Here is a 14,278-nt window from a genome sequence, read left to right on the forward strand (position 1 = left end):
CAAAATGAGTAATTTCTAAATCAAGTTTGGAACGAGTAGGCTAATTTTTCTTCCTATGTGCTTACCGGACAAGCTTCTTCTTTCACTGTCTTTTTCATCACCTGCAAGTCTTCAATTAAAGGCCCATCTGTTTCCATTGCAACAGGACTGCTCACCAGACAGGTGTCACTAAATACTGAGTACTAACCAAATGCAAAATGTTTTATGTCAGAATTTTTGATGGCAAAGCTTAAGATTAGCAACAGCAATTTTACTGACAGAAATGTTACCCTCACACTTGATTAAGAGTAATTTACACATTTTGTTGCACAAATCGAGTTTTGGAATAAACCATGAACTGTTATAGCTTCTATCTTAAAAAAAACAGGAGATTTGATAGTCCAAACTGCTTGTTGAAATCTAATAAAGCCGTATGTCTAATGGAAATAATGAAATGAGCATAAAAATAATAATAATAATCTAAGGTTCATTTTGTCAGTGTTGAAACCCGTTAGTTAAGGGTGAGACACGACTGAGGTTTTTTGAAACTGTGTATGGTGGAGAAAATGTGTTGTTCTATCCAATCAAACTCATTTGCAGGAGATAAAAAACAAAAAACAAAAACAGAAAATAACTTCACACAGTGCTTAATTTATGGAATCTGCTGCCATAGAAGGAGGTTATGACAACTAGCTTAAATGGCTTTAAAGGGGAATGCCTTACTTGTGAGGCTTCCCAGAACATCTGACTGGTTGTTGTGGGAAACAAGATGCTGAATAATGCACTATTGCTCTGATCCAGAAGGGCTATTACGTTTCTGCAATGGAAATATGAAACAATATGGTTCTCCCAGTTTGGCTTTATGCACCCAGCCCCCTTATCCTGCACCACCTTTGAGACTTTGAAGGATTTCCAAACTAGACACGCTAAATTGGTGTGATGGGAAATTCAAATGAGAGACAGTCAGCTACGTTCCGTCAAACCCTAAACTAGCTCCTAGGACCCAAGATACAATCAAAAGTAACCTTTAGAGCAAACATCTTTATACTGGTTGATGACCTACCATTTTAAAATTTAGTAGAAGAATTTAAGACCAATCACTGCACAAAATGATGGCTAAAGATATGCCAGGAAAAGACGACCAGCATGCTAAAATATTTGCATTAGCCCAATTATTGGTATCAGCACTTCCCAATAATAAGCGGCTATATGAAATAAATAAAAAAATTGCCCAGTAGCACCTTAGAGACCAACCAAGTTTGTTCTGGGTATAGCTTTCGTGTGCATGCACGCTTCTTCAGATACCAAGTGTGCACGCACACAAAAGCTTATACCCAGAACAAACTTAGTTGGTCTCTAAGGTGCTACTGGGCATTTTTTTTTTTTTACTGCATCAGACCAACATGGCTACCTACCTGAATCAAGAGACTATATGGTCTTGTTTGCACCTCAGTAAAAAATAGTTGATAGCATTATATCTAAACCAGAGACTGTGGTTTGTTTCACCCAGACAAACAATGATATCCAGTTTGGATACAACTGTAAGCCAAGGATCATGGTTTGTTTCTCTTAAGTGCTATCCAGAAGCAACAAAGCAGGCAAGATCATGGTAAACCATGAACTATGGCCTACTGGGATGTGCAAACGGGGCCAATGAAGTTGTATGAGTCAGCAAATCTGCTCTAAGGTAAGTCACTAATTTGAACAATTATCCAACAGACCAATTAATCCTTTAATATATTTTCTGCATGAAATTCATTTTATAATAACTTATCGCTGATACTAAATTAACCTGAACAACAATATGTTTATATGAAATTGGGTCCACTATTTATACAAACTGATCCACACAAGCAGCATGTAAGAGTTACAAATTCTGAGATCAATCACTGGCATTGGTGTACTTTTGCACCAAATCTTCTTTTATGTAATTTAATAAAGCAACATATTATGAAGCAAAACAAAACCAATTGTAATTTACTTAATATTCTTTGAAAAAGAAGTCTATTTTAAAAGAAAGTATCATGGTAGCAAATTTCTATGTTCCCACAGTGTTCAACAGGGTTTATTTCTACCACCTCTGTGCCTCAAAAATCATGGAAATTGTAGCGACTGACCATATTTGCATAGCTAACATCAATGCCAATTCTAGACTCCTTTCGTAGTTTACTCCCTTCACAATTTTACACATTTTTACTCAGAAATAAATCCCACTAAGTTCCACAGGATTTACTTCTCTGTAAGTACTGGTAAGTCTAGGGTCAAGTACAACCCCAGTAAGGTCTTAATCAATAAACTTTTCTAATGGGAGTGTTGTCAATATTCTTTGGGTGCTTCAGACACGCCATCTGATAGAATAAATGCTGCAGAATACTCAAATTCATCCAAATAAAATTATTTGAATATGTACTTCTAATAACAATCTTCTCTATAGCTATTACAATGTTAGCTGGAGATTTAAACCAGATTGCCATTCAACAACAACAACAACGACAGAAAATTGCTCAGCAAATGATATCTCTGCACTAAAACTTAAAATAGTTTCCAGACCTGTTTAAATTGTCATGATTCCTAACTGAGGAATTCTGGGACTTTCAGTTCTTTTTCAAAGATTTCCAATACTCCTTCTTGTTGACCTCCAATTAAACCAATTTGAAAACTAGTTTAAATTTATACTGTAGATGTGCTAAAAGAGAGTCCTATTGCTGCAGTTCAATCCCATGAGTGAAGGTCAGCTCACAAAAGAGAGGTAATTCCTGCCAATTCCAAATTCAGCTCTGCGCCTCCTGAAAACCTGAACCGGAGGAGGGATGGAGAACCCTACAGAACAGCGTGGGAAGTGGTGTAAGAGGCTGCAGGGGGAATTGGAGAAATCAGCCTCCTTCCTTCTACTGGATCTCCCACCCTTTGGTGAACAGAAGGGCTACTCTGGATACAAACCAGAGGGATTTTAATCTATTTGTTTTATTCCATGAAATTTATATACCACTTGAAGGGGGGGGGGGGGGACATCTCAAAAGCGGTTGTGACCAAGTCTGCCAACAGGCCACTGGCACAATGACATTTTAAAACACCCTTACAGATTTAATGTATCCTTTGAATTATTTCTTTATTTCATAAAATGTGTACACCACTTGATTTTTAAAAAATACTCAAAGCAGTTTACAAAATGATAAAACAATAAAAAGGAGTAAAAAAAAACCCACAACCCTACTTTAAAACATACAAAAGGTAAAATACTAAAACAGATTAAAATGAGCTCAACTTCCTAAGCATCTGGGTCGGCTTGTCCAAACAGGTGCCAAAAAAGAGTACAGTGAAGGCACCTGCTTGATCTCAACAGGCAAGGAATATTAGGGCTAGTTCTAATTAAATATTTTGCTAGTCACGTTTTTTTCAGGCGACAGTTAAGAAGTATGTGGAAAACACCCATACCCGCATTTGTGGTGTCTGATGAGTCACAAGTATGAGAGCAGCATCTTGCAAGGTTCCTGGGACCTATCCCAGAAATTACGTATGTTGTTTTCTGCGTGGACTTTTCCAACATTACATACAAACAGTGGATTCTGTTGGCTTGTCAATAATTTGTTCATACATGAATACTGTTCTCTGGCTCACCTGCGGCAGCTACAGCTCTTAGAAGTATTTATTAAAGACTGACCATGTAATGAAGAGCTTTTAACAACCAGGCTATTGTGTGGTATTTGTTATTGCCACACGGACAACTGGAAACCACCAAAAGATGCACACTTCAGCCACACCGAGTCATCTTCTTTAATTACTTTAAAAAATGTGAGTAAGGTAATGTTACATTCTTATTGTTCCAGCAGTATCTAATGTAAAGTTGAAATGTTCAGCCTCTGAACGTTTTGAAATACCTGGTGATTTGATTTGGCTAGATTTTCTATTTTAACCCAAGCTTCTTCCCGTTCCTTCATTTTTAGCTTCTCCCTAGGGGAAAAAACCCACACACGTCACAGAAAAAGCTCAATGAATTTTTCAAATAAATCAAATTACTAAATTGCTTTTGACACTACAGAAAAGGACAGGGTTGGTTTTTTGGTATTTACTTGTTTAACGTTGGACATATATTTAAATATAACAGAGGATTAAACAGCCGTAAGATATCATGAATAGTATATATTGGGGTTAGAAAATAATTTCAGAAATGATCCTCTCCCCACTCCTCCACATACCAGAAAACCCTTAGTCATTACAAGATAAGCTCAACCCCACTCCAAACCTTGCCATGGCCGAAATATCTTTTCCCACCCCACTTAACCAAATTTTGAAGGGGTGTGTATTTGTGTAGGGCTGGTGAAACACTGTGCCCTGCCTGAGGTAGTTTTTCCTCAGAATGAGGCATTAGGTTTGAAGTGACCACAGAGATTGCTTGTGCCACCACTTTGCTGCAACGGTGGTAAGTGCTGTTTAAACAGACTGGTTCTGTGTAGTGTTGGCTGCTGTTATGGCAAAACGATGGCACTCTGGTGGCCAAATTTCTGTGGCTACTTCACGCACAAAGCCTCAGGATGAGGAGTGGTGAGATCCATGCTCTGGACAGTCCTGCTGTTAAGAGCACCGCCACTCAATGCCTTGTGGTGGTGGTGGTGGTCTATGGTGACCAGCAGTAGTGGAAGGCTGGTTGCGATGGTGGGCAGGAACAATAATAATTTTATTATTTGTACCCAGCCAACAAATATAAAAGCATAATAGGCAGTGACAAGCAGCTTCGTGGGCAGTGTAGTTCACCTTGCCTCATCATAGGGCTAGCCTTGGGAGGGAGAGAATATAGCAGCTATGGGTAAAACCGAGGGTTGCTTAATCTGTTCTGCGAAGTGCAATTTTCCCATTCTTTTTAATGCACCGGCCACAAGTATTTTGGCCCCATCTCCCATTTCAAAGCTGCCCTTTGAAATATATGAGGAAATGCAGGGTATAAATATTTTTGCTTACTCCAGGAAATAAAATTCTCTGTTCTTCCTGGAGGAACATGAATAAAACTCCCAGAGTTCCTGTGGACAATGGGATTGCTGAGCATGCTCAGCAACTTTTAGGGCAGAGAGCCATTGGCTTTTGTGGGGCTTCCCCTTTCTCCTCCACAACTTTTAATCTAGTGAAGTGTAGAAAAGGAAGAAGAGGGACTGAAACTCTGCAATCTGATGATAGAGGTGTTTCCTAGGGCTGGGCCTTTTTGAGCTCTGGATGAATCCCAGAAATTGCTCAAACCTCCCCCAAGTATTCTCCAAAACAAGACAGTGAATTGTGAATCAGCCCATTTTTGATTGAGATTAATGGGTTTCACACAGCTCCAGTAAGCACTGTGAAACAATATACAGGAGTGCAATATAAACCAATCATGATGATAATAGCAGGAAGAGAACATTTTCAGGGAGCTAAACAGTTGTTATTGTTTATATATATATATAAGTGATTGTGCTTATTCTAATCAGTGGAAAACAAAATGAAAGGGGGGAAAAGGAAGATGTTCAAGGGGAAACTTACTTAACTTTTTCTGCTTTAAATTGCTGTGTGCAGTCATCAAACAGTTTTTGGTTCATCTCCATGAATAGTTTCAGAGCATTGTAAATCAAGCCATGTATTGTCCTATAAAGTAAAATTTTGGCTTCAGAATAAGAATAATAATAATAATAATAATAATAATAATAATAATAATAATAATAAGTTATTTATACTCTGCCCATCTGGCTGGGTTTCCCCAGCCACTCTGGGCAGCTTCCAACAGAATATTAAGCTTCCCTAAACAGGGCTGCCTTCAGATGTCTTCTAAAAGTAGTAATTACAAAATATCTCTTCTGGAAGTTTGATTATTTCAAAATACACGCACACCATAAAAACCAGAAATTAGTCACTGGATGCTTCCATTAGCTAAAGTATGCATTATAACTTCTCAACACCAAAAAACAAGCACTGTTTAGATGTTGTATTGCTGTCCTCTTGAATATCAATGCTATAATTCCAGCAATTTTAACATTAATCGTCCATATTACAAAATTCCACCCAGTAACAGAAGCCTCAGTAAAAGAAGTAAGAACACTGCCAATACTTCATACTACATCTAACATGTTTCTAGCAACTGATATGAAAATTATGCAACATTATGCACACATACTGGGCTAAAATGTTTCCTGAGCACAGCTGTAGTGTCTCTACAAGGTAATTTTACTGATAGATTACAGCCACTGGCAGTGGTGGGAGAATTTTGGTTACTCTATCAGCTCACATCTTAAGCTAAAATTAGCAGATCAGAAAATGGTATTGGGGGTAGGGTTAGAAAGTAAAAGCTTGTCACCTGAATTAGGCAGCACTCCCTGCCAGAGAAGTTAAGTTATTCTGCAAAAATAATCTCTCACATGTTAGGCCATCAGATACAAAAGTCAAACCAGTTTTATGGCTCCTTGCATCATGCAAGTTAAACACGTACAAAGGTGTGCCATATACTCTGTGTATGTGACTGCACACAGTGATATTACTCATGCTTAGGACAGAATGACTGGACAGCCACAAGTGGTGAAGCGAAAAAAAATACAGACTGCTAAATCTTCAATGAAGTAATCCATGTTACTTTAAAACCAATGTATCAATGGATTACTGACATCCAGTTAGTGTAAATCAACTTTTAATACTGTCTACTCAGCATTTTCTTTCACTGTGCAGATTTAACATGCATTGTTGGCTACTCTACCGGTAGTCATTAGTCTGCCACCAGCATCAGGCTATGGGACATCCAGCATTCACACTGTAGCTCAGTTAAAAGGTCCTTTAGGCAAATAGCAGTTGCAGAATCAAGGTGGCTAGTAACAGGTTCATGCTAGAATTCTAAACTACTTTGTGGATGAAAACTGACAAAGGAGAGACATGCTATATGAAAATACAACCAACTAGGACAGAAATGCAGAGAGAAGGAAAAGAGGGAAAAGAGGGGAAATAATATAAACTTATAATGATAATAATTTATTATTTATACCCTGCCCATCTGGCTGGGTTTCCCCAGCCACTCTGGGCAGCTCCCAACAAAATATTAAAAACACGATAAATCATGAAACATTAAAAACTTCCCTAAACAGGGCTGCCATCAGATGTCTTCCGAAAGTCAGATAGTTGTTTATTTCTTTGACATCTGATGGGAGGGCGTTCCACAGGGCAGGTGACACAACCGAGAAGGCCCTCTGCCTGGTTCCCTGTAACCTCACTTCTCGCAGTGAGAAAACCACCTGAAGACCCTCGGAGCTGGACCTCAGTGTCTGGGCTGAACAATGGGGGTGGAGACACTCCTTCAGGTATACTGGGCCAAGGCCGCTTAGGGCATTCAAGGTCAGCACCAACACTTTCAACTGTGCTTGGAAACGTACTGGGAGTCAATTGGTGATCATGGGTTACAATTCATAGTGAGGGATTAACAGGAGATAGCTCTCCCAGGGGACGTGGGTGGCGCTCTGGTCTAAACCACAGAGCCTAGGGCTTGCTGATCAGAAAGTTGGCGGTTTGAATCCCTGCCAACCTAGCAGTTCGAAAGCACGTCAAAGTGCAAGTAGATAAAATAGGTACCGTAGCTAAACGGTGCTTCCGTGCGCTGCTCTGGTTTGCCAGAAGCAGCTTAGTCACGCTGGCCACATGACCTGCAAGCTGTCTGCGGACAAACACCGGCTCCCTAGGCCAGTAAAGTGAGATGAGCAACCCCAGAGTTGTCCGCAACTGGACCGAGCAGTCAGGGGTCCCTTTACTTCAGCTCCCCCAGGGCAAACATTTCAACCTTGCTGGATGGAACAATCCCCCTTTCTCCTCCCACTGTGTGCTGTTCTACGGGTTTCTACTGAACCTCCACAGAGCCAATTTTGTGGGGGTGTGGGGAGAGGAGGGGAAGGAAGCCCCACTGCATGTGGAAGCTGCTAAAATCATGGGGAGGGCAGGACTTCCTTTTGGAAGCATCTTGTTGCATGTGAGGGGCACTGACATTCCGACTTTTGGACTTCAAGCCCTGCATATGTGACTCCCGGTGATTGACAGGTGGGCAGCCCCACCCATCCGTCAAATTTGGCCTACAAGGCATATCCCGAGAAGGATCTGGCCCATGGAGGCAAAAGCATTCCTCACCTCTGCTGTATGCAGCAGGGTGGGAGGGCTGTGAAGCAGACTTGCCCCACTATGCCATTGTGTGCGGCATCAACATGGCAGGCTGGTTTGTGAACAGCGATTTTAAGGATATGTGCCTGGGAACTCTGCGTAGATATGGAAGAACCTACCCAATCAATCTTTCTTAGCTCCTTATTGTGATGTGACATTTACCTTCACCTAACCTGCTTGAGAGAAATACTTCTGACCGATTACAATCTTGTATATCTATGAGGAAACTGCAGCACACAAACTTTATTGAGATTTATATTTCTATAAAAATGCTGTGACATGAACAGAGTTAGACTTCAGGGCATCAAGCAATATATTTCAATAGCTACTTACTTGTTCCAGTGTGTCTTTGAATTTCGGTACAAGGATGGAAACATGATGGGCAAAATCTTTGCTGCGTTGTCACTGATTAAGCTCATAATATACTCATTATTCCAGTAGTATAGTGCTCGTTCTGCCACCTAATAATAATAATAATAATAATAATTTTTATTTATACCCCGCCCTCCCCAGCCAAGGCTGGGCTCAGGGCGGCTAACAAACAGTAATAAAAACAAGTTGAATGAATACAACTTAAAAACAAGATTAAAATATAATATTAAAATATTGAAACATTACAATATTAAAATGCAGCCTCAGCACAGGAGGAGAAAGGAAAAAGAAAAAAGAAAAAAGAAAGAGGGGGACGGAATCAAATTGGCTCCAAGCCAAAGGCCAGGCGGAATAACTCTGTCTTACAGGCCCTGCGGAAAGAAATCAGATCCTGCAGGGCCCTGGTCTCATGAGGCAGAGCGTTCCACCAGGCCGGAGCCAGTGTTGAAAAGGCCCTGGCTCTGGTTGAAGCTAATCTAACTTCCTTAGGGCCCGGGACCACTAGGGTGTTGCTATTTATGGACCTTGAGGCTCTCCGTGGGGCATACTGGGAGAGGCGGTCCCGTAGGCACGAGGGTCCTAGGCCGTGAGAGACATGGGAGCATTTTACCATTCAACAACTCTAACATACTGTACACTTTATACAGTTCTCTCATTTTAGGAAGCAGAGAATCCTTTCCCCATCTCAACTTGAGCTCTTCTGTTCCCCTGCCTGCTGCTTCCTTAGCTTCGAAGGTGGCTCTTTTATGCTTTCTGTGTGAGCATCCACAAGAAACCCAAACTGGTACTGTCAAAAGCAACAGAAAGACTAGCTGTACTTTTGTTTACTGATAATAGAGAGGAGACTTCACAGCTGCAGTGGCTGAGTTTATTCCTCTCCTGCTCTCAGCCGGTCTTAAAATATTGTGCCTAACAACATATTGAAAGGTGGTCCATTTAAAAGGCATATAACATATCCACTAAGCAGTGATTAATGCAGTGCAATGTCAAAATGTCAAACTTAATTACAGTACTGCATTTATTGGAATTACCAACCTGGAAATGTGGACTGGAGACACACTTGGCTAGCTGCCTGAAAAGAGGTTCCATAACCTTTACAAATTCAGATGGTTCAATAACATCTAAAATTTCTTCTAATTCATTTAAAAACATAACTTCTTTTGGACTGTGAGTCTTTGGCCAGTACTTGAGTAGTGCCATCACCACCTGTAAAGAAAAGAGGGAGGAGGGAATGTTCAGGACATTATAAATCTGTCCAGCGATTTATCATGGATTGCTTGCATTGACTGCCACCATTATGAAATAATTGTAACAACAATATACACTCAAGTTTCTTGACTAATGGCAGGCACTATAGTTTTACTTTGGAATTAAAAACTGTTAATGAAGGTTGAATGTGATTTTGTTTTTAAAAGACTTTGACCCTCTGCAAGCAGGATAGAAGAAAGTTTAAGTAATTCTTAAGAGGAATGATCTCAAAATAACAACATCTTTCCCAGTATTGTTTGAAATTTCTCATGCACATGTTTTTCTGTATGTGTTTTTCTGTATAGTCATGCTGATTATGAAGAATGTGCTCATAGTGACTGGAGATCCTGGAGAGGTCAAAGTTTGTTACCTCCAAGTAACAAACACAGATTTTAATGTTTTTTTGGTTAAGCAGGTGATTTTACTATTTATGACACTCACTGATGTTCTTAATAAGAGATGAGGAAGCACACACTAAACTCGTAGCTAATATCTGCATGACAAAATACATCTGTTGATGTTTTTCAGTGTCTCCTACAAGCACACTGAAAAACTATTCACACTATTTTCATTTCCAACTGAAAACACAAATAGATAGACATGGGTGGGGAACATCTGGCCAGTGTGCCAAATTAGACTCAGAATGAGTCTCAATTTGACCCATGAGGTCATTTCTCCAAACCACACCCACCTGTTCCACACCTGACATCATATGCGATGGCAGGTAGAGATGGGTCTGTCAGTGCATGACTGTAAATCTTAAAATGCATTCTGATTGTATTGGCAAGGGAAGCTTGATGTCACTGCAATCAGCTGATTAGCAAGCAGAACATTGTACCAATTCATAACTTATTTCAGGGGACAAGGTAGTTGCCCTGCAATCAATCAAATGTATTTCCATTATAATACTTTGGTAAAAACTTTTAAAAATGTTTTTTAAAAGTAAGAAAAGAAATTAAACTTACTGGCTCAGTAAGCGTGCTGTCCTTTTCTAAAAACTGAACTACACAGTATGCCAGCTAAATTGAGGGGAAAGAGTAACATTGTTAGGCTACCAAAAATATATATATACAGGAGTCAAATACATTTTGTTGTTATTGGATGTTCATTTTTGGTGAATGAAACCCAAAATATATTGCAAAATGCAAAACCTCAACAACACTTAAGATTACAAATAAGGCTCACAAAGTAGGTTATAGAAGAACAGTTTAACTGTGAACTTGAGAACTTGGGTTGTGATATTCATGTAGGATACAACAATGTCCATTGTACAAGTAGTTTTCTATACCTGCTTATTTACACTGAACTGTAACACTCCACACTGCAATGTTTTGTTGAGGTGGCACTTCTTTATTTCTAATAACAAAATCTTTGGAAATATGGAGGGAAGGAGGAAAACCAACCACCACCACCCTAGTTATCTTGAGGTTAACCGGGATCTATGGGAATATTTGACAGATTCCATATTTCTTTATTCAGCAAGTAAACCGTACTGTTGACCTGCCCTCTTCAACACTACTAAATTCAAACTCACAAAAAGATACTATTTTTGACAACTTCTATCCCTTTGTAAAATAATTTTAACCTGGGGCAGCTGTCAGATCCAGAATGATTATGGAAATCAGACAAGCAGTTTTTGCATGCAACACTGGGACATGAAGCTTCGGTTTTGCTGTAACTGCACATAGGCCTCCAGAAACACAATCAATGACTAAAAACTTAAGCAACATTTTGTACAATTAATAAAATTAATTGAAGGGAAAGGCATCAAAGGTTTGCAGCTACAGCGGCCCTCATTGGCAGTGATGTGTGAGAGCTGATAATTCACTATAAAAAAAAATAAGCAAATTCACAATTTCTTAGAAGAAGTTCCACTCTTGCTCTTGGAGTGAGGACTGAATACTATTGTCTCTTCTACTATTCTAGGAGCATTTATCAGAAAGGATAAATGAAACTGAGGGGCAAAAAGCAAGTGATAAACTTTATAGGCTAAAATCAGTGGGTCCGTAGCCTATTGTGCTCTTTATTTGAATTTGGATTCTCCAGCAAAAGGCAGCTGTGTATTCTTCACTGTAACTATAATAGTCTACAATGTTGCTCAAACAAGAGTTGAGCTTTTCCAGATGGCTCTTTGTGTCTGCGCAACAGAGAACACACACCACCATGCTTCCTGGTAGATGGAAAAATACTATGTCTGTTGTTTACTGTAGGAGGAGGGAGGGGAAGACACCCAAAGAAGCACTGCGCACACCTGCAAAGCAGTATTTCAACCCGCAGCTGGAAAGTGCATGCTGGAACTATTCACTTTAAACATTTGAAACTCGCCTTGCTGATGGAGGTATTTTGAAAGTTAAAAAAATAGGGCTGTTTGCAATTGTGTCCCTCCACCAATGGGAAGCCTCTTTGATCCAGAGGAGGCCTCCACCAGCTGGGTGGTGAGGGGCACAGGAGGAGAAGCAATTTTTGTACATTCCTCCATCCTCCCATGCCACCTACAGCATTGTTCCAAAGGGGCCCCTGAGCCCTTGGAAGCAAACTGGGGGATGAGCTGGAGGGAGCTGCTGCAGAGGGAAGGGGAATCAATGAAAATACTTCTCTCTTTCTGCTAATGCAAAGGTGGTGCCTTTCATTTGGCTTGTCAACCCCAACCCAATTTCCTTGCAGCACCAACAAAGCAGGTCGTCCCCGTCCCCCGCTAGCCGTTTGGAGTGCTCTAGAAACAGGAAGGAGTGCTCTCATGTTTTCCGGCTGTGGGGACATTATTTACATTTATAAACCACCCCTCATTCCGTGGGATCTAAAAGCAGTGGACACACACAATGGAAGCATATAACAATTGATTGAAGCATGGTTCAAAATCGCATTACACCAACAAAGACAGTTCAGCAGAAGCATTATAAACAGCCCTACCCACTCACAGAACTGAAGCAGGTAAGTATACCATGGCGCTGGTAATGCCAAGGTTGAAGGTTTGATCCCCGTATAGAACAGCTGCATATTCCTGGATTTTTCAGACTAGATTATTCTCAGGGTCTCTTCCAACTCTACAATTCTATTATTCCTTCCTGTTTCTGGAGCACTCCGTTTCGCTAGTAATGGCAGTGGGAATTTTGTTCACCTTCCTCCCCAATCACTTATTTTCCCTTCACCCCATCTCTGTCAGATTATCCTCCCCACTGTGGTGCTGGGTGATGTGGAGGAAAACCAAGCACCCTGTGCTCTAGTTGAGAGGGGGTGATGGGGAGGAAGCTGAAGCTGCTTGCTGTACCAGAATGACTATGATGTGATTTTAGTGCTCATTTTGGGGTTTACCGTATTTTTCGCCCTATAGGACGCACTTTTTCCCCTCCAAAAATGAAGGGGAGATGTGTGTGCGTCCTATGGGGCGAATGCAGGCTTTCGCTGAAGCCTGGAGAGCGAGAGGGGTCGGTGCGCACCGACCCCTCTTGCTCTCCAGGCTTCAGGAAGCTATCCCCCCAGCCGCGCAAGCTCCCAGAGCGATGCCAAAGCTGCGCGCAGCTTCGCCATCGCTCTGGGACCCGTTCTGGGGGCTGGGGGAGGGGGAACCTCCGCTTTCCCCTCCTCCAGCCCCGCAAGCTCCCAGAGCGATGCCGAAGGTGCGCGCACCTTCGCCATCGTTCTCCGACCCGTTCGGGGGGCTGGGATCGGGGGAAGCTCCGGCTTCCCCCACCCCCAGTACCGCAAGCTCTGGGAGTGATGGCGAAGGTGCGCTCACCTTCGCCAGCGCTCTCCGACCTGTCCTGGGGGCTGGGAAAGCTCTGGCTTCCCCCACCCCCAGTCCCACAAGCCCCGGTAGTGATGGCGAAGGTGCGCTCACCTTCGCCAGCGCTCTCTGACCCGCTCTGGTGGCTGGGGAAGCTCGGGCTTCCCCCGCCCCCAGCCCCGCAAGCTCTGGAAGCAATGGCAAAGGTGCGCTCACCTTCGACATCGCTCTCGGACCCTTTCTGGGGGCTGGGGGTGGGGGAAGCTCGGGCTTCCCCCACCCCCAGCCCCGCAAGCTCTGGGAGTGAAGGCGAAGGTGCGCTCACCTTTGCCAGCGCTCTCCGACCTGCTCTGGGGGCTGGGGAAGTTTGGGCTTCCACCACCCCCAGCCCCTGCAAGCTCCGGGAGCAATGGCAAAGGTGCGCTCACCTTCGCCAGTGCTCTCCGACCTGCTCTGGGGGCTGGGGGAAGCTCGGGCTTCCCCCAGCCCCGCAAGCTCCGGGAGCCACTCTGGCTCCCATTCTGGGGGCTGGGGTCGGGGGAAGCTCGGGATTCCCCCGCCCCAGCCCCGCGCCGGGGGGGGGAAAAAAATAATTTCCCCCCCTTTATTTTCCCCCAAAAAATCTAGGTGCGTCCTATGGGCCGGTGCGTCCCAACACTCTCCTAGCCAGATGGCAAAGGCCAATTCACCATTCATAAGAAAAGCTCTTCTGGACAGCTACTTGTGGACACTAGGATGGAGGAGTTCTGCAGCACACCTGGGAGTTTAGTAGCATGATAGATCTTTCATTTATTTTATCAGAGTCTGCTA

At 42.3% G+C, this 14,278-nt stretch overlaps 1 protein-coding gene and 1 long non-coding RNA gene across 7 annotated transcripts in view; both read right to left on the reverse strand.

The window, feature by feature from the left end:
- The window catches only part of LOC308587594, a 272,764-nt gene that overhangs the window by 8,958 nt on the left and 249,528 nt on the right, over positions 1-14,278 (reverse strand). The window lies entirely within an intron of this gene.
- PPP2R5C (protein phosphatase 2 regulatory subunit B'gamma) overlaps positions 1-14,278 on the reverse strand; it is a 75,824-nt gene that overhangs the window by 6,176 nt on the left and 55,370 nt on the right. For 4 of the 6 annotated variants that reach the window (XM_081192762.1, XM_081192763.1, XM_081192767.1 and 1 more), the window contains 6 exons: positions 10,710-10,763; positions 9,532-9,702; positions 8,458-8,585; positions 5,485-5,586; positions 3,858-3,930; positions 66-182 (listed from right to left, as the gene is read on the reverse strand). In XM_081192762.1, coding sequence (XP_081048888.1) covers positions 66-182; positions 3,858-3,930; positions 5,485-5,586; positions 8,458-8,585; positions 9,532-9,702; positions 10,710-10,763 — 645 coding nt within the window. The remainder of the gene's footprint in view (positions 1-65; positions 183-3,857; positions 3,931-5,484; positions 5,587-8,457; positions 8,586-9,531; positions 9,703-10,709; positions 10,764-14,278) is intronic. The other 2 variants (XM_081192764.1, XM_081192766.1) reach the window with 1 other exon arrangement.

The sequence above is a fragment of the Podarcis bocagei genome (assembly GCF_964188305.1).
Source record: "Podarcis bocagei genome assembly, chromosome: 1".
NCBI lineage: Eukaryota > Metazoa > Chordata > Lepidosauria > Squamata > Lacertidae > Podarcis > Podarcis bocagei.